The following is a 23,647-nucleotide window of genomic DNA, read 5'->3' as shown; positions in this document are numbered from 1 at the left end:
TTCTGAAACTGTATTAGTAATCAAGGTTTGAATATGCTAACCTGAACTACTCCTATAGCCACCCAAGACAGACAGAGGAAGTATAATGTACAATTCATACCCCATAGTTTTCAAGCAGATTCTTTATACAATTCCATTGCAATATCTACATTAAAAAAAAGGGGTTGCTAATTATAAAAAAAAAAAACCCCAAACCGTCAATGCAAAAGCATCAGCAGTTCTACAGGTTTTGGTGAAAAAATGTATCTCGGTCTTCAACAAGAATCATAGAATCACAGAATGGTTTGGGTTGAAAGGGACCTTAAAGATCACCTAGTTCCAACCCCCCTGCCATGGGCAGGGACACCTTCCACTAGACCAGGTTGCTCAAAGCCCCGTCCAACCTGGCCTTGAACACTGCCAGGGAGGGGCAGCCACAGCTTCTCTGGGCAACCTGTGCCAGTGTCTCACCACCCTCACAGTAAAGAACTTACATAGGAGAAGCTTATCTTGATAGTTACAACTCTGGATACCTGAAAATGTTTTTTAACAAATTGCAACATAAAGTGAATTTATAAGGTTACAAAGAACATACTTAATGTTACACTCTGGTCCAGTATGGACATGAAGGGGAGACTATAACTTACAAAGCCACCATCATCACCAAGGCTGATACAAGAACTAGTCAGCTTTTATCAGGACATTTTTAAAAATTGTTTTCACATTCCTTTTGGTAAGAACAACATATATAATAAAGCATACGTTACCTTTTTATCCCCCTGTTTTCGCCTCCGTAGCCCTGGTCTGTAATCGTCTCCAAAGCGCAGAAAGTAATAGTAAGAAACTAGTCGTTCTATAGGATCTCTTATGACATTTATGTAAATTGGTTTCTTTTTAACACCAAATCTAAAGTGAAAGAGGAAAAAATGTCTTTTAAAGGCCAAATCAAAGCTTCTCATCTAATACTGAAAAGCCTGTCTCTATTGATACACTGGAAATCTATGTACAGAGAAGATGACGGTGAAAGGAAGTTTAATGATCACTTCCTCTCATCCTCATATCCAGTGTGTATGTGGATGTGAAAGTCAGTTCAATTTCAGTTTCCTAGCATTGTGATTTTAATTTTTTTTATTAGAGAAACAGACAAAACCAAAATATTCTCACACAATAGATACTAAAAATGTTTATACAACCATCCTGACTCTAGAAATGCCTTAACTAGTCTAGCAGCCACATATATGTTTATAACAAGTGCAATGAAGTTTGATATCGAGTTTCTGTCCTCCTGAACTGTGCTATGCAATGCTGCAAGTGGTTCTCCTTGCAGGTCTCCAGTTGTCAGAGACATGAACTCTAACAGAAGGAAGACAGAGCTCAGAGCCCATCCATTACCTGGGTTGAATCCATATGGCTATGCTTATTAAATATAACCCTAGGACAGTATCTGTAACTGTATTAACTTCTCTATCTAAAGATATAAAATGTTTCCTTAGACATTTACCCTAAGCAAATGTGGTTTTACTGTGGTACAAACAGGAAGCTTGAAATGAGGTAGTAAGCTCATAGGACGCATGGAAGATTTAAATCACCAGAACTGTTTTGTGCAAACGCTACTCTTCAATGATCTACATTCAAGACAGCTTTTACAGTATGTTTCTCAGTTTTATCTTCTTTTCCATTTCAGACACTACTGTAGCAAATAAACATGGTATCCAAACATTAAAGAGGTTATATTACAACAGAAATTGCAAGTGTGTTAAGTGCCCTGAAGTAAAGCTAGGAGTTCCTCTGTTCCCGTGCAAACTGGGAAAGTGTTCTGCATTGACAGAGGGCCATTCAAGCCTCCTAGCTTGGCTAAAACAGAGTGCTTGTATTTTAAGATGCAGTACCATTACTGTTAAAGTGGTACTCTGTAAATTATAATACCAGCTAAGTTGAAAAGCTGAAGAACAGAAACATAGAATAAGCAACAGAAAAAGAAGTTAGAAAAAAACAATTAAAAGGCATTACTTTGGCAAATGACCAGCACTACAGATACAGAAATTCTTAAAGGCTACAGAAAGAGCAATTGATTTTTCAGATGTTGCCAGGAGAGTACCAAAGACTAGCAGTTAAAGGCGGCATTGCTGACATCTGTCTATGCCAGCTCCTACTCCCCTAAGTCTGCAAAATAGGAGTGTGTGAATCTTTCAAGCATTTTGATGCCCAGTGCTGTCTTTGAACTGCACCCTCTTTCAGGTCCACTGAAGTGCCTCGGACATGCAGGTGTGTCCCCTTCTACAGACTCTGCTGCAAGTGCTGTATAAAGCTACAACAAATCATTTTGATACAGTAGCAGCCTCAACAAATAATATGTATCTGTGGGTTAAATAAGGTGTCAAAGCCCTTGGAAATGTTTGTGCTGGATTGTACATTCAGATGGATTTGCACATGATCTCACAAAACTAGCTTCAGTTACAATAACAAAAGCCACTTACTATTGTAACTTCATTAATAATGCTAATGATTTGGCAATTGCGTTGTCAAAGAACTTTTTTCCAACTGTTTACCAGGGAAAATAGAGAATAAGGGTGGATCAGAAATTAAAATAGAGGGAAAAAAACCCCTTTTATTACTGTAATTTCTACATGGATGGGTTGTTATAACCTGTCCTCAATAATGTAAGACATTAACTGAATCCAGTAGTTTAAGCTACAGCATAATTTAAGAGGTACTTCTGGTATTTGACAGTGGACCCAAGTCTGATGTCTGCATATAAAGCAGGTATAGACTTTTTTGAAATATTTTACACTTCTCATCTACAAGAACATACCTCACAATCTTAAAAGTGTGGGCCTTGTCAAGCACAACCAGAGCATTCAATATATTATTTTAATAATGAAAACCCAAAGTATGAGAAAGCAAGCTGCTGTGGGAAAAGAATAAATCATTTACATGAAAGGATAACAAACAACAAACACAAGGATAACACAGTCCTGGAAGGAAGATGCAGGTGAAAGAAATCTGTGAAATTGCTTAGATGCTTTCTAGACATAAAATAATTATTTTTAAAAGTTCCAGTATCTGAAAATATTCTCAGCTTTATGAAGTCAGTAATGTATAAAATAACACTCACCTTTGCTGTTCCAGAAAACTGTTATTCAGTTCAAGGGTTTACTAATGTTGCAGCATTTAAAGTTTAAAAAGGCAGAAAGGAAGCTAATGAAAGTTGATACATTTTATTTTACTGATTGATTTTCAATTAAGACTTCTTGCCTGTTACTCTGTGTAAACTTCAAGCTTTTACTTGGTGCCATTGGTAACTTCCAGCTACTACTGTAGCTTTTAGCATTTTCTATTATATAATATACTGCTCTGGGAATCTATGATGCTCTCACTTCCCCTTCTCATTCTTTGTAATAAAAAGCTAGAATTAAAAATCAATGTACATAACAAAATGAATAATTAAAAGCAATGACTAATCAAAAGAAATTCTTACATACAAAACCATCATTTCACTAAATAAATGTTTTAATACACAGAAATATAACATTACTCAGGAGTGACCACCAGCAAGAGGTAAAAGTAGTGGTTATTATTGTTTGTGCAGTCACATATGCTGAGATCTGGAAATTCCGCTTTCAATTTTAAACCATTTTCTGCATGCTGCAAGTACAAGATGAAGCACTGCCTAGTAAGCATCTTAAGCAAAACTGACTTGCCTGTTCAAGGGGAGGTTTCACAAGACTGAGCTACTAAGGGTCACTGCCTTAGATACAGAAGCAAAAATAAGACAAAAAAGAAACACATGGAACTGGGAATATAGATATGATCCTGAACCTTTGAAGTCACTGGGAGGATTTTGACCTCATTTTCTCTTAAATTAATTTTATAAGTAGCAGGATTTAACTCCTCAAGAATTATTTCAATGCTTTTTACAGCAAGTTAAATTATTATTGGCTAGAAAACTGCTTTAAAAATATAACTTTTAATATTTTGATAAACTGTAAAGTGATACTCTGATAGAGAAGAACTACATAACTTAAGAGGCAGGTGGTATTACTTGTTACATAAAACATATTTGAGAACAGGTATCTTAAACTTTTCAGAACAGGAAGCCAATCCTAAGGCAGAATTGCCAGTGTTCCAGAGAAAACCAGAATTTTCAGTAAAACACACTTGTAATTCAGACAAGGGATACTAAACCTAGAATATAAATAGTTTTGAAATGAGACTCAGCTACATTTTATCATGCAAAAAGACAAGAGAAAACTGTGAAAATCAAAACTAAATATTGCTCATCATAGGAATTTCAGTGTGTGAATTTTTCAAAACTGCAGTTGTCTTTCATCACTAGACTTTTATCACTAGAGGGCACTAATATCCCAGCTGGATCCAAGCAACTTAAGCTACTATGCTACTCAACAGATAAATCTAAGTGTAACATACTTTGCAAAGTCCAAATAAGATATATGTCCATGGTAAAATCCTGGTTTCATTTCCTTCCAGGAAGTCACATTCTTTACAAATCGGACCTGTAAAAGTAGACAGCAGAAAGTGTTTCAGTACAGCTGGAACACATTAAGTTTCCCCATACATGGTGTTTTCTGGTTTGTAAGTAAAATCTTATAAATGCATTATAAAAAAAAGTCTATTTTGACTATTACCAAAGAATTTGTGCCAGCTAAAATAGACTTTTCTGCAAGCCAACAGATGACTCATTTTAGATAATCACAATTTAATGATCAGAAACTAAACAAAAGCAAAATACAGCAATCAGAAGGGCAATTCAAGGAAAGCTACCACAAAAACATTAGCAAGACAAACATTTAAATTTTTGTCAGTCCCTTTTATTTGTAATTTAAACGGAATGTGGAATTCCCTCAGCAATAAGTAGAAATGCTTTGATGGAATTGTCTCATCTGTATTTAGTCCCTCAAATAAAAGTGTACCAGTAAAAGCATGTTCTTAGACCTGTTTTACTGGGACATAAGAAACAAATCTGGTGGTTCATTTGCTGCCCCATCCCAAAATGCAATGCATGAGTAATCCAGAAATTTTATAAATGTATACACTGTAAATTAGATCTATAGTTTACCATTTTGAATAGTTACCTTAAACATAACATTTCAGTGAAACTTCCATGTTAAAGCATGAAGTAGCCCTTAAACAAGGGCTGATAAAGCAGTTTTTGGCAAACTTCACAAAAATAGGTATAGCTTTACATTTCAAAGAACAAAATAAGATACACACCCCAAACCAGAAAGTATGATCAAATTAAGTGGGACATGCAAATCCTGATATAGCTTGGCTTTATTAGATGAACAGAATATTTTAACATCAAATCATTTAACTCTGAATGTTATTTCAAAACTACTGAATTGGATAATAAAGAAAGTGTGACAAATTTTTATTGCCTGAGCTGTCTGACAAGATATGCTGTTTCCAAAGCTGAGAATTAGAAGATAGCGTGTCCTGAACATCTACAATATCTTTTCTGTTATACAGTGACATAGATAACCATGAAGATACGGAGGTGAGACAAGAGAGTCAAAAAAAGGAAAGTTTGAGAGCTCAAGACAACACACTAATATTCTGTAAGGTCTAATGGATTGAGAGCGTCCTGAAACATGGTATTTATTATTTACTATAACCAACCAATTGAGGATTTTAAGAGGCAAGACTGGTCTGCTGCTGTTTCTTCAAATGTGCAAAACTTGCAGTCAAGAGGTTGATACCTTTTATTTATTTCTTCAAACACTGTCTCTTGGACTTTCAGGTAAAAGAAATGCATATTACTTTCAAATAACAGGCAGCATTCATTTTTTCAGCATACAAGTTTCATAGTCTGCGGCATTTCACAATTTAAACCATATATTGCACACAAAAATTGTGGCAAATCTAGCTGAAAAGCACTGTACAATGTTATACAATGATGTTTCATAAACTGCATTGGCTTTCTGTCTGGTTTTGTCCACAGCACAAACTGATAATATATCTATGAGACTTTGAATCCAGTTGAACTACCATTACTGCTACTGAAACAAACCACACTTTCATTGACTGTACCTTTCAGAGAATAATGACAAGATATTTTCAGTGGAAAGACTCAGCTATGAATATTTCTATACCTGTGAAAGAAGCCTCCTAAATGCAAAGTATATATTATCCTCCCTTCCCTTCCCCCAAACCTGAAAATGTTATGGATGGTTGATAGAACTCCACAAGAAAACCAGTTATGCTACCTATTGTGCATAGTGCAGCATGCATATTAAAGTGTACATTTCAGTTACGTTTCCACGAACAACCTTTCTGAGGTCTAGTACCAGCCAGACTTCAGTTTCTAATAGACTAGGACTAGACACAGGGAAGTGTTAAGTGCAAAATCCCAAGGGTCAGTTCTGTCTTACATCCCCATGCCACCATCTGGCATCAAACTTCAGATGTTCCAGTAATAGCTAAAAAAATCCTTTATTGTCTTTGTCTTACAATGTCATTGCCTGCTAAGGAAATAATTTTCACGAACATAGGATCGATGTTCTAGCCTTTTATTAACTTTAACATCAGGCAAGCTAAGAGAAAGCTAGGAAGGTTTTATAAGACAGCTGTGACATTTACATCTGCCTTAAGATAGACCAGCAACAGCTGTGCCCCTGAGAACTTAAGTTTTTAACACCTATAACTTGCCTGCAGGCAAGAGATTATTCCCTACCCCCAACCTTTGCAGCATTCCAAAAATCAGAATTGTTCCAGGTCACAGACAGCCCAATGAGTCTGGATTCACACATTTTAGGGCAGAGATGAATATTGCTTGCTGCTTCATACTGTTAAATATGATCAATTTTATCTTTCTTTTCAGGGCTTAGCAGGTACTGGAGCTTTCAAGAGACCAAGCAAGCTTCTCCATCTGAACCCAACTGAATAAAATTTGAGGTTACTTTAAAAGTTCAGATAGACGTGAATGGAATTCCTGTGAAGTTGTTTCATGGTGCTTTTATATAATCAGCTACAAAGTTGCTTCACAGCCTTTAGTAAGTGAGAAATCAGCTGAGCTTCACTGAATTAAAAAGACAGATCAAACATACTCTGGGGGCGTAAGATGTCCTGAAAGGTAAGTTAAATACATTCAGTTTCTAGGACGATAAGAATTTAAAACAAGTTCTGGTGAGCCAAAAGGGAAAAAAAAAACAAACCCAGCATACTTGGTCTGAGCAAAAAGCCCTGGGAAATCTGTGTGTGCAAACCAAAGTGATGTTGTAAACTGTCATCTCTGTCCACTAACTGCTTCCATCAATCCCTCTTCTCTACAGTCTGAACACACACATTCACACCCTCTGCCCCCAAAGGTGGTATGGTCATTACCCTGAGGCCTGGCATCACATGGACTTTTGGATACCAAAGAAACCCCAGCTTTTCACATTGCTATATTCTAGCTTTGTTTGTCAGTTGCTGAACAACAGACTTAAAATTACAAATAACTGGGGAATGAATATCACAAGTCCAGCCTGGAAAGGACACATGAGGATTTTCCATTTGAACTACAAAAAAAAGGGCTCTCAAGTAAGACTGAAGACAACACAGTGGCCCATTAAAGGAAATCTCAGATTCAGATTTAAAGACCAAGCATGATGGGATGACTGAATCAGAATCCCTCTGCAGGAAGGCACTGGTAGCTTAGTTATCCAAATTGCCATAGGAGCTAATAACTTACAGTTAACTCTAAACCAGAGGGTCAGGAACACTGGAAACAGTCTAGCAGCATATCTTTGGCTGCATGCCATGAGAAACCACAAGCAAGCTCAAGGCAAGGGCTGCTGAGAAGCAATTTTGTGAGATGGTGAAAAGAGAGTTCACTAGTTCAGCCACAGCACAGTCAGGATACCCGCCTTGCATGAACAATTCTTTCTCAGAAGGAAAAATACAACTGGCAAATTTATAGCAGTGGACACTAGTACTCACTAGGCCATCTAACTCCAAGAGAAAAATTCTTAAATGTTCAGGAGCATATGACAGTATTTCCACTTCTAACAGAGTCGCTGCAACCTTTTACTTGTCCCACTTCTGACAGCCATTGAAACCTTCACCAGCAGAGGAAATAAGTACTACTAAAATCAGTATGAGTGTGTTATCCTCTAAGAGGCCACTGTTTTAGAATACATTTGGAAGTAAGATTATGTATCTTCAAGTTGCTCTTTTGAGAAAAATGGAGAAAGAAACTGCGGGAGAAAAAAGAACAAGGAACAGAAAACAGCAAGCTGAGGGAGTGAAATGCTGGATAATTGTACCATGGCTTTTCTATGTTCACAAAACCAGTACAGAGAACATGTTCTCATACCTCCTTTTCTAGTAGTATATCAAGAATACATGCTGAAAGACAGAACAGTAATTTTGTTTTAAGTGTTTTAGAAGACAGTTTTACTATGTAACAGAAAAGCTAAGGTTTATGTGGCTGGTATGCCATCCAACTAGCCATAATACAAGCACACTTGTATGGACAAAAAGTACCAGTACTGAAACATGCAAGTAACAAAATCCAACCTACCAACTACTCTGATTTAATGAAAGCAAGTGGTTTTGTTACAGACCACACAGGTCAGAAATGCAACATAGGCAACATGGCACTCAGCTTGCTGCAAAAAAAAAAGGCCCAACCTGTGGAAAGAGGGACAGTTCCCAGGATCCTGCTGTCAGAGAAGCTGCAAAAGAAAGAAGGGCTGCTGGGACAAGTTCCATCTGAAACTAAAATGAATGTGTTTGGGACTCTTATCAGATTATCTCAAACCAGATACAGATTATATTTGGAGTGGATTTTAAATAAGGTTTTTTTTCAGATTGCATTCAAAAAGTAAAGGTTTCACATATGGGCAGAGAACTTAAAATCTGTTACAGAATTAGAGTAGTTTGGAAAAAGTACAGCAGAAGTAGTGCATAACAGAGGGCTTACTATTTTACAAATTTATCTCAGGCCCAAGACAATCTTCACCTTGCTTAAGGAGATTTGCTTTAACAAACAGTATCACTGATAAAACCATTTTGTCTCTATATGTGTTTATGTATTTTACTACTTGTGCATATACACCTACTACACTCAAGTAAGCTATACTGATGAAGGTGGCATGTGAATATTTCATGCAAATCCAAGCCCACAAAGCGTAAACCTCATCAGCTACTACTTAGTACCCTTGCCATCTCCAGAATTGTGTTATGACTTACAATGGCAAATTGGTATCTCAATAATACTAAAGATAAATAATTATTTCTTCTTCTTTGAACAACTACGCAATATACAGAGCTCTTCATTGTCAGTATCTCCTAGTTAATGGCCACTGAAGAAAAGGAGTATCAGTTGTCTAATGAAACAACATAATTTCCCACCTTGGACAATAGCGTAGTATCAAAAGAAGGTAGGACTGCCAGTATTGTATACATGCCCAGCATTGATGAGATTTTATTTTTCAGTAGGTAATTATTAGAGTGAAGATGAGGAGGAGAGTTTCTCTTAGATAAAACTAAGACAGTAAAGCATAAATTTGATTTGCGTGAAATTCAAACAAAAGTAGAAATTTAAGGTAAGGTTTCCTATGTTTAATTTATACCATCAATCACAAGCTCTTCTATCCTTCAGGACAGACCACTACAATTCAACACCTTGACAGAAACAGAATCTGTGGCTGGAAGTGCAGCACTAACTATGACTGAGTTGAGCATGATTTTTAATTAACAGATATAAGCTTGTTAAATCTTCTGAAAAATCACTCTGCTGTTAGTGCACAGGTCTTTAGTACTTGTTCTACGTGGTGGACAGGACTATAGGGATGGCTACCAGACTTACTCTTAGTAATTTCAGTAACCATGTATGACAATATCACCTTCATATTTAGGAAAAGATTTCACAACAGCAAAAATCCAACAGTAACACAACCATGCTATCACAAAACAGGTTCCCAGTCACACCCCAAGTACACTCTATGTCCCCTGCGCTGAGATCCCTACCTCAGTCTTTCTCCCACATACAGGACTGAAAGTGGAGAGCCCATTACCATCTGCTTCCCCTCGCCCCACTCCAGCAGCTGGGCTGCGCTGCTTCTGCCTGTAGACGTGCACTTAAAGCCTCAGCGCTGACATGCTGCAATGCAGAACAGCTCCTGCCTCTGCTGCATATCAACTTGAGATGATCAGTGTACAACCGGTAGTACATACCCAAGAGTTTGGAAACATTTGTTTTACAGACAGGGAAGATAAGAATAGTGATGTTTCAGACCTCTGACCTGGGTTCCCTGCATGTGCACTCATGATGAGCAAAGAAATATTATTTCAAAAAATAAATGAAAAAAATTTACTCCCACACCACACCCCATTAAAAACAGAGCATTGATCCTTCATCATCTTTTTTAAACACTCATCACCTGATGCAGTGGTAGCCATGATCATTTCTAGCCTGGGACTACACTGATTTTAGTGAGAGCTTTAAGTGGATGCAAAGTGACTCATTGTTTAAAGTGCAAGCTATTTACAACCACTTCTTTCTAGCTGTTTTTTATCACCTGTGAGACCTGACCAGACCTTGTACCAAAGACTGAAGTATAGCCCTGACAGCATGGCACAGTGCCTACACTCTCAGAGAGGAAATCACATAAGACTGCATTCACTGCAGATGGAGATGACAGGCAAATATTATTACACAGTCAAAAGCCAGACAGTTGACAATAAACTTTTACAGTTATAACAACAAAGATAATTTCTGCCCTAGCTGTGTCCCTTTTTAGCTTTGTTTTTGTCCGATAAACAGATACTTACCACCTCCAGTAGCCCAGCAAAAACCAAACCTATCGTTTAATAAATAATATTAATTCTCTACAAAGAAAATATAAACACATTAGAATTCATTTATATTGGAAAATGTGACATAAAAGCCAATTCCATCAGTCCATATAAGTTTGCAACAGCAAAAAAGTTTTCTATACTTTCACCTTGTTTGATAAAGACATCCCAAATGCAGCAGCTTACCTGATCTTGCAGAGACATGACAGGATTATTTTTGGTTGTATTGATATGTAGAACATGATATTTGTTCTTTGCACAAAGATCATAAGCAATATTTGTGAAGGATGTGCTGGCAGTCTTAGGTACTCTGTTGTAAATAATCACTACATCATCTTCTTCATCCAGTGTCACATCTTGTCGGGGGCCATCTACTGTATGACGTTGTTCTATTTCTCGGACTTCATGTCTTGCAATAGCCCTTTCTGTTAAGGATGACAAATACAAGATTTCAACGTAAATATCACCAATTCTGAAGTTCAAAGCATAGAATGCAAATAACCTGGTGAAAAGCAGTAACTCCTCAGCAATAAAGGAAACGCTGTTATATATATTTCTGACACATCTGAAGCAAAACTAATCTATAAAATGTATGAATGATAAAAGGTGAGTTAGTCTGACACAGAACACCGAAACTAGAAAACAATATGCTTAGGGTGTAAGCCAAAACTTTTATGGTAACAAGGGAACACACACCATATTCTATGACTCACACTAATGCTCTGAAAGCCATTGTCTCTGAAGAAAAATGTCTATAATGCGCTATCAAAATGGTGACATCCTCAAAATTCCCCAAATAATTTCTATAAAACACGTATTTAAAAATTATAATAGAAGGAATAATTCAAGTAATCTGAAGAATACGAACTTTCTGAAAACAGTAATTAGTCAATTAACTGTGTAGAGGCACTGGAATCCAGGTGAAACCATTGTTTTGTTATTTCAATTGATACAAGCCCCAAGTGTAAAGCATTACAATAAATGGATTTGCAAAAATTCAATTAGATTTATTAATTTCAAGTTTGACAAGAACAGAAGCAAGAGGTGTTTACAAAACAGTTAACATTAAGGTGAAAAGTGATCTCTGAGTACTGAAAAACATCAAATACATCAAAAAGAAAGAAACATGGAAAAAGCAAGCTATGAACAAGACATTTTGGCAAGGTGAGTACATTTCAAATAAACCATTTTTCCTTTTATACAAAGGGCAATACTTTGAGGAATTGAACTCTGCTTCAAGTGCTAAAAACCTGTTTGGAAAATAAAACCCACAGTATTACAGCATTTTCTTTTTTTTTTTTTTTGGCTGCTGCTGGATATCACATACTTTGTGCTGATTCAGGCACAGCTTTGTTCTGTTCTAGATAAGTATATGCTTTAATATGATTTGTAATACAGATGTCAAAGCATCTTTTTTGATTCATTTATTGTGATACTGCCTTAATTATTTATTCAAAGAAATCTGTGTTGGCCAACAGTGCAAGCTGAAGTCAGTACCACAAGAGTAACCTGTAATTCTCTGTATTACGTTCGTATACAGGGTATATATAGCTCTTTCTGGATGACACTCTTAACAGCAGCAGCTCTCAGCCTTTACTTCCCTTGCTTCCTGTAACCCAGCTCCTTCTATTCTCTTTCACCACATCTCTTTAATTATAACATAAAATCACTTTTAAAGCAGAATCATTAAGCTGTGAACACCACTAGCCTGTAATTCCACATAAATTGTCTTCAACCACAAACTTCCATCTGTCTGAAATGCTTCAAAGCTTAAACTCACTCACTCTCTCATATGCTCGTATCTCACACCCCATAACTAAGTTACATCAGTATGAAAATGTTTGCAGAAAATGCTTATTGAGTATATCTCAATTTTCCACATGACATCTGTTGCTCCCCACTACATCAGTCACAGTTTTTGCTCCTTCCTTTCTCATTTGCTACCTCTCCCATCACTGCTGGCAAACGTCCTATTTTGGAAAGAGATGAGGCAACAGACTCAGGTTTCATCTATCTGAAGATGGCTACAACAAAAAGGGACGGGCAACCCTCCCCTTCCTGCCAGTAACAGATTAGAAGAAGCATTTGGTAGGGGACATAGTTTACCACATGGCTGCCCAAGGCTACATGGATCCTGATTACCACCTAGGGCAGCTGAAATTAAACAAATTTAATCTGTATTTTCTACAAAAGAGTAGTAGATCTCAGCTAGATTTGAATCATAACAGCACAGAACTCCAGGGCTGATGAGGCTGGCTGGTGCTGAGGGAAGCTTCCCCTTTTACATGTAAGAAGTAAACATTTGTGAGAAACAGACATGATTTGCAAAAGGAGTGATGAGAAGTGTTCCTCTAATGAGGTATTTGAAACCATGATGATTCAAGAATTAGAGTGATAAACACACTTTAAAGGCTATGAATAAGATATAAAAGATGTATGATTAGATGCAACTAGCAGAAGGCTACTGCATACAATCACCTCCAACTTTTATGGTGAGAGGGGAAAGCAAGAAGCCATGCAAGGAGGAGAACCTTCATGACTGTGAAGTACACAGACAGTTCTATTATCAAAGAATAAGGAAGTTTTAAATTTCAAATTAAAATGACAACTAATCTTTATGATGAACTGAAACAACCTTTTTGAAATAACTGCAATAGTTAAAAACCAAAAGCTGAGATGAAGTGCAGGATATAAACTGCTGAAGTGCAAGGGAAGCTAAAGCTAGTGAGAAGAAGATAAAGCACCTGAAAGTGTCTAACCTGCTCAGCCATCCTAATGGCCTATTGTAGTCTTGTAGTCTATTAATAACACAACAAGGAAAATTGCAAGTTTTGTAAAAGTGCACATTTTTTCCCAGTCATGGCAAAGTCCCAGCTTGCAGTTTCTCCTGTCATGTCAGGAAGCTTTTTAGTTACTTCCTGAAAAGCCAGTTTAACTCTTAAAATCACATGTGACTTGATCCATATGAATCTTACTTATTTGGGGAGAGGGAAGAGGTCCAGTAATGGTAACATACAACTGAGAATAGTCTTTGGGATAACTAGTTAATCAGGAGTTAGAGAATCTGAGGAGTTGATGGGCATTTGATTAACTACTTCATTTGCTCCTCTAAAAAATTTAAATAATCTTGGAAGCAAAAGTCCTGTAATGGTTGAAAAATGAACATTGCTTTTATGTTTTTAGAAGCACAACAGAAAATGCCATGTGTGCTTGAATGACTTTTTACATGTGGAATATAGGGAGGAAGAAGATGCTAGGTATTTATTTATATTTCATTTACCAAAAAATCTCAGCCCTGCAAATTTAACTTTGATTATGACAACTTGTCTACATAAGCTTGGATTGGTTTCACTGAAATCAATCCAAAAAAATAATCAGGTTAGGTCATTTCTTTCCTGTCAGAGATCCTGTGGACAAAATGATGTCCTACAGTTTCATTGCTCATTGCTTTCATTGCATTCCACTTAAACTTGATTTTGTAAGAAAAACATCTAGGAAAAATTATCAAGAGTCAAGTGTCTAAACTGGGTTAAGAGTGTCCACACTGAGTTTGACACTTATTAACTACATCAATTTAAAAAGATAAGCAGCATTTAAGCAAGTGATACTTTGAATACAGACAGGTTTTCATAGTAATATAATACAGGATAATTTTAAGGCATAAAATATTCTGTCTCACTTTTTTATTACTGCCTGTTTAGGTTCACTGTAATAAGTAATATAATTACTATACAGTTGGGAAAAATGCTGTTCTGTCGTCTGCAGTTATCCTACATGTAAACTTTCAGCAACTGCAAGGACAGTTTGCACACAGGCAGTACATATATGATCACTGTAATAAAGGTTGCTACACTGCTTATTTACCAGCAGATGAATTACTCTCAGAACATCTTCAGTTGCCAGAAGTAGCCATTTTGTAAACAACAGAACAAGCTTATTTTCTCACCAATTTGTCTACACATTCTTCAAAATCCTCCATTATTCCATTTCGTAACTGTCAGCATCTTCCCATGACTTACATTTCTTGAGCCATTCTCTTGTGCAATAAACCAGGAAATATCATGGCTAGCAACAAGTTGGTTTGTCAGTCAGATGCTACCAGAAAATAACATATAATTGCCAAGTTATGTCTTCTCCTTCAGCAGAAGCACTAATAACAACATTCAATCTGTATGCCACCACTGATTCTGGAAAAATTCAAAATTATCTATCTTCAAGATTGCTGTCCTTTCAAGTCAAAGCAGTTTAACATGTTTAAAAGCTGTTAAACAGGAAAAGTAACACTTGGAGAGGAATGGACAGAGTTTGATTGCTTAGCCCTATTTTGTTAGGATCTCAACTAATAAAATCATCTGTGAAAATGTACCGGACCCATACACACCTATAAAAAATATTTGAAAACCCAACTGAACAATAGTTACATAATTACAGAAACAAATCACTGTGATCATAAGCAGTTATTTGTCTACATTCCTTGCACATTCAAACAGATGAATATCTTCAGTAAAACAAGTTTATTAGCATTTACTTCAAATCCAATGGCATACAAAATATTATCTGCCCAAACAAAAAAGAGTGGCATGGATTTTAACAACTTAAAGGTTAACAAAACCAAACATTTCAAATTCCTCATATTCTTCACAAAAAGCAAAAGAACCTCCTAGGATTTCTTAACAAGAAAATCTATCAAAACCAGACTCTTCTTTCCCCTATAGCTTAGCACTTACCACTCTTGATGAAGGATACGTTTTGAGCCTCACTGGCTGTCAAAGTCAAGTTAACGGAGTATCTGGAAGAATAATTCAGAGCATAATGCTCTACTTCCCCAAACTATGCTCCTTGTCCTCTATGTCTATTTTCCTTCTGAATGTATCTATGGATATTATTTAGGCTCTCTCCTCAATGTGTCTTATGCGCCTGCCATGCTTCCTTGTGAAACCTCCCACTCAGATGAGGAAAGACTCAGTCTTAAAATAAATTTTAGCTCAGCAGCCTTCAAGTGTTGCCCAGCAGAAGAAAAAGCTGTGGATTCAAACTTCACTCACACTGGCTTGATGCAAAGGAACTGGACAGCTAGTATTGATAGCACCAGCCCTGAGCAAACAGTTGCTGTATATCTACGGTACTGGATGGCACTTCAAACTAATAAGCAGCTTTCTTCCAGTTGGGAACAATATTGAATGCCAACTAACTTGGTGTCTCAGCTCTCTTTCCACTATGCTCCCAGGCCAATTAGGCAAGCAGCTGGTAGCCTGAGGCACTGAGCAGCTCTCAAGCTGTTTCGCTGCCCAAAAGCTGCATTAAACACATGAGTGGCCTAAATACTGAACCCGAGCAGGACCGAAAAATCTACTCACTATTGACTCCATTCTCCTCTGATGAAGAGTGAAAACTGAAGAGCAGCTTAGAAATGAACCATAATTATGTAGCAAAGTTAATGTTCCTGATTCATTTTCAAATTATATACACCCACCATATACACATAGCCTTCATCCTTCCCTGAAATGTGGCCTCCTCTGGGAGCTGTTTAGCAGCATATACTTATACACCAGAACAGTGCTGCTGTATGTGGATATCAGTACTTCGGGAATGGAGGGGAGGAGAAAAAGACTCAACAGTGCTATGACAATTTATGGCCATAGAGGATTTGTGTCACTATACCCAATTAAAACTGCAGGAAAATTATAGACTGAATTAATAAAAAATGCCTAAAGTTAAATTTGTTTAAGGTATCAGTATTAACATACCAACTCTCTCAAAGACCTCTCAGAGTAACAACTCTATCCTGCTCTAGTTTTAAGTCTTACTAACAGCAGAACCACTACATTGGTTCTTTAGCAACTTCATGACTTGAAGACCAGCATGTATTTTGGGCAAACCTTTGGCTTCTCCTACTTTCTTTTCCTCTGTAAAAGTATTCCATGAAGCCTGCTGTCTCTTTATTGCTGATTTATGGATGTTTACTACTCTCAAAGGCAATTCTGAGTGAGCCACTGGGCAGCCGTGGTGGGGGGTGTCAGTTAAGAGCAGCAAACCCTACCTTCCTCCTCTGGTAACTACAGTGCTCTTAAAACCAGTCCAGGGGACTTCAGATTCTCTCAAGTGTGATTCCTAACAACTATCTCTAAGTGACCATCCTCAAAATCATAATTAACTATTCTATATCTCCATTAGCATATGTAAATATACATATTACAATCAACATTAAGAAATAAGGAAAGCAAAATGCTGCGTATTTGATGGAAGTACAAAAATGCTAGTCTTGCAACTTCTCTGTTTATCAGAGCTGAGTGACTTTCCACTGGTAAAGCAAATCCAACTTAAGTGTGAAACAAGGCACATTTAATCTCATCGTACCAAATTTTTATTAAGAAAAATAATAAAAGGATTGCTGAGAAACAAAACTGCAATTTTAGTTGTTTTTTCAGTCAACAGAAACCTGACACTGGTACTGAAGCAGCAGACCACTGCCCTTAGACAGAGGCTAGATGGTCCTATCGAGTTCCCAGTCCCTACTCCCCCACTGCCAACCACTTCATATCTTCAGAAATTTTGGTTAACAAAGATATTATTTTCGGGGAACCACACTTGCAGTAATCACTACTAATGCCACAAGCAATGGCCATAATTTATTCTAATTAAAATAACTCAGACATTTTGCTTTCTTCTTTTCTTAGATATTTGTCGTGCAGCTCAGAACAATTTACCTAATTTAAAATGTCTTAACCCTTAAGATATTTTAGCTATTTGCATTTTAGACAAAAGAGATTGTTGGTCTTATTTGCAAATCCAGCTATCTTTAATCAGCCCATGAAATATCTGCTAAAATTTCTAATTTAATGTTTGTCTTTAAGAAGTCCTCAAATTCCAGGGCAGCCCAGCACATATGTGCTCTGAGCCCAGTTCTAACCTATAGCAAGTGAAGATCATGCGCAAAGCACATACAAGGACAGAAACACAAGCACAAAACTTAGAATGTACCAGAAAAGTTACTTCAGGTTTTTCCAGCCAGGTAAAAAAACCCCCCATCTTTTCCTTTCCCTTCTAAAAATTCCTTTGCCTTAGTGTCAAGAGATTCTAATGACTAATTTTAGAAATTTCATTCCAGTTTGTTTTTTTCCAGTAAGGCATGAAAAGAAACAGATATAAAAGACCTTCTGTAATAAAACCCAGTAGTTTAGCGAACAACTAAAAGTCACTAACATTGCCAAAACTTTTTCTTTAGTAGTAGTTAATGCATTTTACAGAACTGAATGAAAAAGAACAGTCCAGACAGAAGAGAATTGTTTTTAAGCTCCAACAAATGCACAATGGAACTAGTTAAAAGCAAAAATACCCCCTCCACCCCACCAAAAAAATCCAACACAGACCAGCAAGAAAGCACCTCCAGCTAGGCACTGAGATCGTTAACTAAAATTTAATGTAGCAGCTGTCTGAAAATTAGAAGTAGTGATGCTGAAAAACCTGCTAGTTTCATTAGCATTTGATATTAGTCATTTAATTTCAAGATAGCATTTTTGCCAGGGCTTGATTTTGAAGAGGTAAGTAGGAGGATATTGATTAGTGTATAATACTGTTAACAGTTTGATCTTAAACTAAAAAATGAAAATGTTTTCCGAACAGTGAAATCACTATCCCACATATTCATCCAAGCTAGTTTTAACATCAGAGCCCGCATCTCTCTTTTCTCCTGCAAATTCTGTTAGTTGATCAACTGCATTTGTAAGGAAGAGAGTATTTAAAGATTAAGCTCTGACCAAGTATTTCCTTTTTTGTCTTTTTTTTTTTTTTTTCTCTTTTTTAAACTACAGTTAACACACAGAAGACATGTCTAAGACGACATTTTTCTTTCAGCACTGTCAGGCAGAATATTTTAATGAAAGACTATGTTGTGGCCCTTTTTTGATACAAGACCAGACATTTGATATATGTACTATAAAGTCAACCTGTGTTTTAGTTACATAATACATAGGACAGGTAAGGCCTTACATCTCTAGTTGTCCCAGGAAGGGCAAAACTAAACAAAAGTGAAAAGTCACAGACCAGACGAATCACATTTGTAGATCAAAGCTCAGGTACCCCAACAAGCATGGTCGCTCCCAGAAAAAATATGGCTTATAGTAGACATTTTTATGTAATAACAACCAATAAAACAGAGAAAAAGGAAAAAGTTTGAAAATTTTGAGAAATCTGTAAATGCTTGAAAAGGTGCATACTAAAAACACATCTTCAGCTCTAACTATAGCATCACTACTATGACTCCTGACTATTGCAAATAATACCAATTACATAAAAATTTACAGAAACATTTTAGGCAACATGGTGTAGTACAAAGATTTAAAAATAAGCATGTCAAACAGCTCCATAAACTCTCCAACTTCAGAATGAACTGTTTTGCTTGACACAAGTGTTGAATTCAAGCTAACCAATTAGCATGAGAGCAAACCCAATAGACACCATTTTTTTTTTTTCTACTAGTCACTTGCAATTTCAGGTTTCTTTAGGACGAGGAAACTTGAATAACAGATAGCTGTAAAAAAAAAAAAAGGTTATAATCTCACAAGGAAAAGGTTTGTGGCTTTTCAGAACCCCAAGACTGTCAGTAAACTGTTATGAAGCACCGTGACTATGATAACAGCAATGAAAAATACTTGCAAATCAGGGATTTGTTCTCTAAATAACGAACTGCAGCTGAGTATGTAACAGCAGGGCTTGCTCTTATTTACAGTGCCTTAATATCATAATGCAGGTCTTCAGTGTTAGCAAGAAAAGTTAATGGAACGGGTTTATACACAGATATAGTTGTCACAAGCGTTCCACTATACAAATGTGCATGTCACTCCTTCAAGCAAAATCCAATTCAAATAATGAAGGAAAGCAAGATCAATATAGATCATCTGATTCCATTTAGTAAGGCAGCCTGGAGATTGTTTTGTTATTTTATACAAGCTTTCTCCAGACACACAATCATTTACTTTTTCTAAAATAGTACTGGATAGTGTAAAAGCCAAAAAGGATCACTAAACTTCTGTTAAAATCATTGAAAGACCTATATGTATGAACAATGTTGTATTACAGTAAGTCACCAATACATTTAATAAAACTAATTGGTAAGATATACTGTTATTTCCAACATATTACACTTATACCCCTGCTTGTCTTCACACTTCTTGGCTAAACTAATCTAATCTGGAAAACAAACTATTGCCAGCTGGTCTAGCTGCCAGAAAAAGGAAAACAGCAAACAGCACTGCCTTCTAATCAGAACAGCAACCGATGTGGTTAAGGTAGAAGATCTAGAAGATCTAAATATTTTATTAGGAATTTTAGGAAGTTAGAGTACCAAGAATAGGCTTATGATAACTCTGCACAGTACCAACAGAAACAGCATGATATTTGCTTAATTAACATTGGCTGTGTACAGACTAAGCATTTACAATGATAAACATGATTTCTAACCTTAATGTATAGTTACAGGAGTTTGTGTAAAGTCCTTTGAAAAAAACAGAAATGAGTCTGCAAGCTGAATGAGCCCTACCATTGTTAAGTCATAACAGAATTAATTTTAATTACATTTTAAAAACACTGACTAGATAAACTCTTGATTATATTTTTTTGTTTTCTTTGTGAAAACCATTTATCTTGTTCTTAGCTTCATTTTAAGAGCTTCAATTTAATTCTATATCCTGGTTGCTTTATATACAAATCAAAAGTATGTCTTATTTTTCCACCCAAAATGCAGATTGTTAATCAAGAGATTTGCTAGCTCATGTAGCTTAAATAAACATATATAAAAAAATACTGCTTTATCTTTTATTCCAATCTTAGGCTTGCAGTCTAAAAACCTCATCTCAGATGGAGATGAAAAAGATAAGCATGAATAAAGATAAGCTCTAACAACACACAGACCACTCAATTACATTTCAGGAACCTCAAAGCCATTTTAAGTAAATGAAAGTAAAAGAAAAACTCCTTTTTAATTAAATGCTAGAACCTCAATGAACATTAAATTAAATAGTTTTTAAACTACCTTTGGAAAACTCTTGCTATATCCCACACCTCTTCACACCTGGGGGTCCAAGCTATACTCAGGCAGGACTAGGAAAAAAAAATACATGCAGAATCAACCTGGTTCCTTTCGGAATAAACTAATCACCTGCTTTAAAAGGTAGCCCGTCCCCTCTGACTTTCAGATGATTAAAAGGAGCAGTGGCTCAATGGACTCAAGGAGTCAGTAGAGGGAATATTACAAAGGAAAGCTGGCAAGTCCTTGCAACATGTACACTCCCCAGCCCTATCCTGGAAGTTCAGTTGGGCTTTCATGAGATAAACCCAGATGAAATCCCCAGGATTAGTTTGAAACCATGCATTAGAGAACACTTGTGACACAACCAGCCAGCTAATGGAAACCCTTCCACATCCATTCTCTCCATGCCAAGAAACAGTGGCAGTCATACTCAGTTCAAATACACTTGCATACCAACAACCCTACTATAAAAACTCTTTGCAGCAGACACTGATTAGCAAAATCAAAATTATACAAGCAAGAGCTTTATCTAGTTACATGTCAGCGTGATATGGAGCTCCTTGTCCTTGGTAAAAACAGAACCAGTCCAGGACTGGTGAGGTGTGCATAAGGTGGTTTTGTATGAAAAAAATTCCCACTGGTAGGAGAGCCAGCTGCTCACTGAAAGCCTCTGGGTGTGAATCCTGATTTAGATTGGATTAAGCTTTTTAATTAAAAATAATTATTTTCTTATATGCATGAGAAATATTTTGTTCTTCCCCCAAATCAGTCCTTTTTTGAACAAGGATGACTACTTGATGAAAATTTGACCAGACAAAAGGGAAAGCAATTCCCTCACTGCATTTTAGGTAGCTGTTGAAAAAAGGTGAAAACAAATTCCTACAGATAGCCCCCAATAAGGCCAGAGAAGAAAAGGAATCGAGATTCTCTTTTTAGTATTTCAAATTCATGAAAATATTCATTTTATGAGGGCCCCTGAAACAATGAGAAAGTTAATTTAGCTTTACATATCATTTTGTTGGCAGTTGATGTAGAATTGCACAGTATATAAAGAGCTGATTGGTCTTGAAAAAAACCCAACAAGCCAACCACCAGAAACACCCACATATTTGGTCAGATTATCTTTTGTAGACATTAAGACTTTAAATTGTCAGATTTTATTTTACACAAGCAAAGTAATCTGCTTCCAACAATAGTCAATAGCCTAAAATCTAGCATTAACCCATTTCTAATATGGCTGAAACCTGTAGAGCTCTGTAAGGGAATAAACCTTTTGCTGTCACTCAGACAGAAAGTGTTTTGAACTGTCAATACTGAGCCACTTAAGATATTTAACTTGATTTTAAAGAATATATTACATTGTCAGCACGGATAAGAGTAGCAATGCTAAAACTATGTTTTGAAGCAAAGATTTGTTGAAACTTCATGGCCCATGTTCCCAAAGAAAGGTGTGCGACATTGACAACCATGTGCTCTCACTAAAGATGCAGGTATCGGTCTCAGTTCAGCTCTCCCCAGAGAAGCTGTACAGCCATAATGCTTCCTTCCTATGCCAGTATTAAAGCTACTTTAGTCATCTAAAACAAGCTTTTACTCTCTGTTCTTCATATCCCCATACGTGAACCCCAAATTTCCTGAGTTGATTTTTGGTTTAAGTCTCCAGTGACCACAGATGGTTTCCATATATATAATTTAAATTTGCCTTTCTGTTGCATTAAGTCACCATCCTCAAATTTCATTAGTCTCAATTACTATTTTTGTGTATATGAATAGCAAGGTTGAAAAGTTCATTTTTATGTTAACAAGCTGTAACCATGTAAGAATATATATTTTTTAATATCTGTTGGTAATTCAAATAAAGCATGTATGGAAAATAACACAAGTCTTCCTTTTTGCTATATGAAGTGGAACTTACGTTTTCAGAGTGTTAAATCAGAAAGATATTTTAATCCAAGCCATTATTTGGGGGGCAGGGGGGATGGGGATGGGACTATTATAAAATTCTGTGGGAGGATGTATCAATTGATACTTTTTTTTGGTAAGAAATAGCTTGTTTATCTGGGATACTTCAAAGTAAAAAATACCACTGGTGAATTATGTTTCCAGGGAGATGACATATTACCTTCCAGAAACATGTCACACACTGAAGTTATTCTTCAGACTGAGTGAGCAGAGGAAAACATGAAAAGGACTTCTTTGGCATGACACACACTCTCTGGCAACATTGTTACATAAGGAATAAAATAAAACAGAATAAAATAAAATACAAATGCTTTTTAAAGACATACACAAAGGCCACATTGGTACTGCACATTTTTCAAGTGCAAAGTCACTTGGCCTTTTGATTCAAGCACTTTTTTTTTCTTTCCTTTTTTTTTTTTTTTTTCAATACACAATTTATCCTTCAAAAGGAGAAAATACTTTGGTTGTGTGTAAACACACACCTCTCTTGCTCATACTAAAATAACTTCTGAAGTCTTATTACTTTTACGTTCCCAGATAAAAGTAACTTCTCTTAGTTTCTGAACAGCCTCCTCAAAGTATTTTCACACCTCTTTTGACACCTAATTCATACCATGCTATCTTTTTCTCAGAAAGGAGAGGATATCATGGGCTGACATCAATTTGCAGGATTAAAATTGATTCAGGGTAAAAATTCTCACTATGTTTCAAACCACCATTTCAATGAGAAAATGGGTCACTTTTCATCAAAAGAAAATTCTGTATCAAAATTGTTGTAGATCAGGACTTCACATCTCTGTATGCTACTAGCCTATGGCCAACTGAGAAGATAAGAGAATGCTCAAGCAAGATACAGAGCTATACTTCAGTACATATGTA

At 36.4% G+C, this 23,647-nt stretch overlaps 1 protein-coding gene across 1 annotated transcript in view; it reads right to left on the bottom strand.

The window, feature by feature from the left end:
• The window catches only part of HS2ST1 (heparan sulfate 2-O-sulfotransferase 1), an 86,223-nt gene that overhangs the window by 10,122 nt on the left and 52,454 nt on the right, over positions 1–23,647 (bottom strand). The window contains exons 2-4 of the mRNA XM_074832429.1: positions 10,966–11,204; positions 4,408–4,493; positions 747–885 (exon numbers count right to left, since the gene is read on the bottom strand). Of these exons, the coding sequence (XP_074688530.1) occupies positions 747–885; positions 4,408–4,493; positions 10,966–11,204 (464 nt within the window). The remainder of the gene's footprint in view (positions 1–746; positions 886–4,407; positions 4,494–10,965; positions 11,205–23,647) is intronic.

Source organism: Strix aluco, chromosome 8 (genome assembly GCF_031877795.1).
Source record: "Strix aluco isolate bStrAlu1 chromosome 8, bStrAlu1.hap1, whole genome shotgun sequence".
In the NCBI taxonomy this organism is placed as follows: domain Eukaryota; kingdom Metazoa; phylum Chordata; class Aves; order Strigiformes; family Strigidae; genus Strix; species Strix aluco.
Note: the sequence above shows the minus strand (reverse complement) of the source record. Positions and strands in the feature narration are given on the sequence as shown.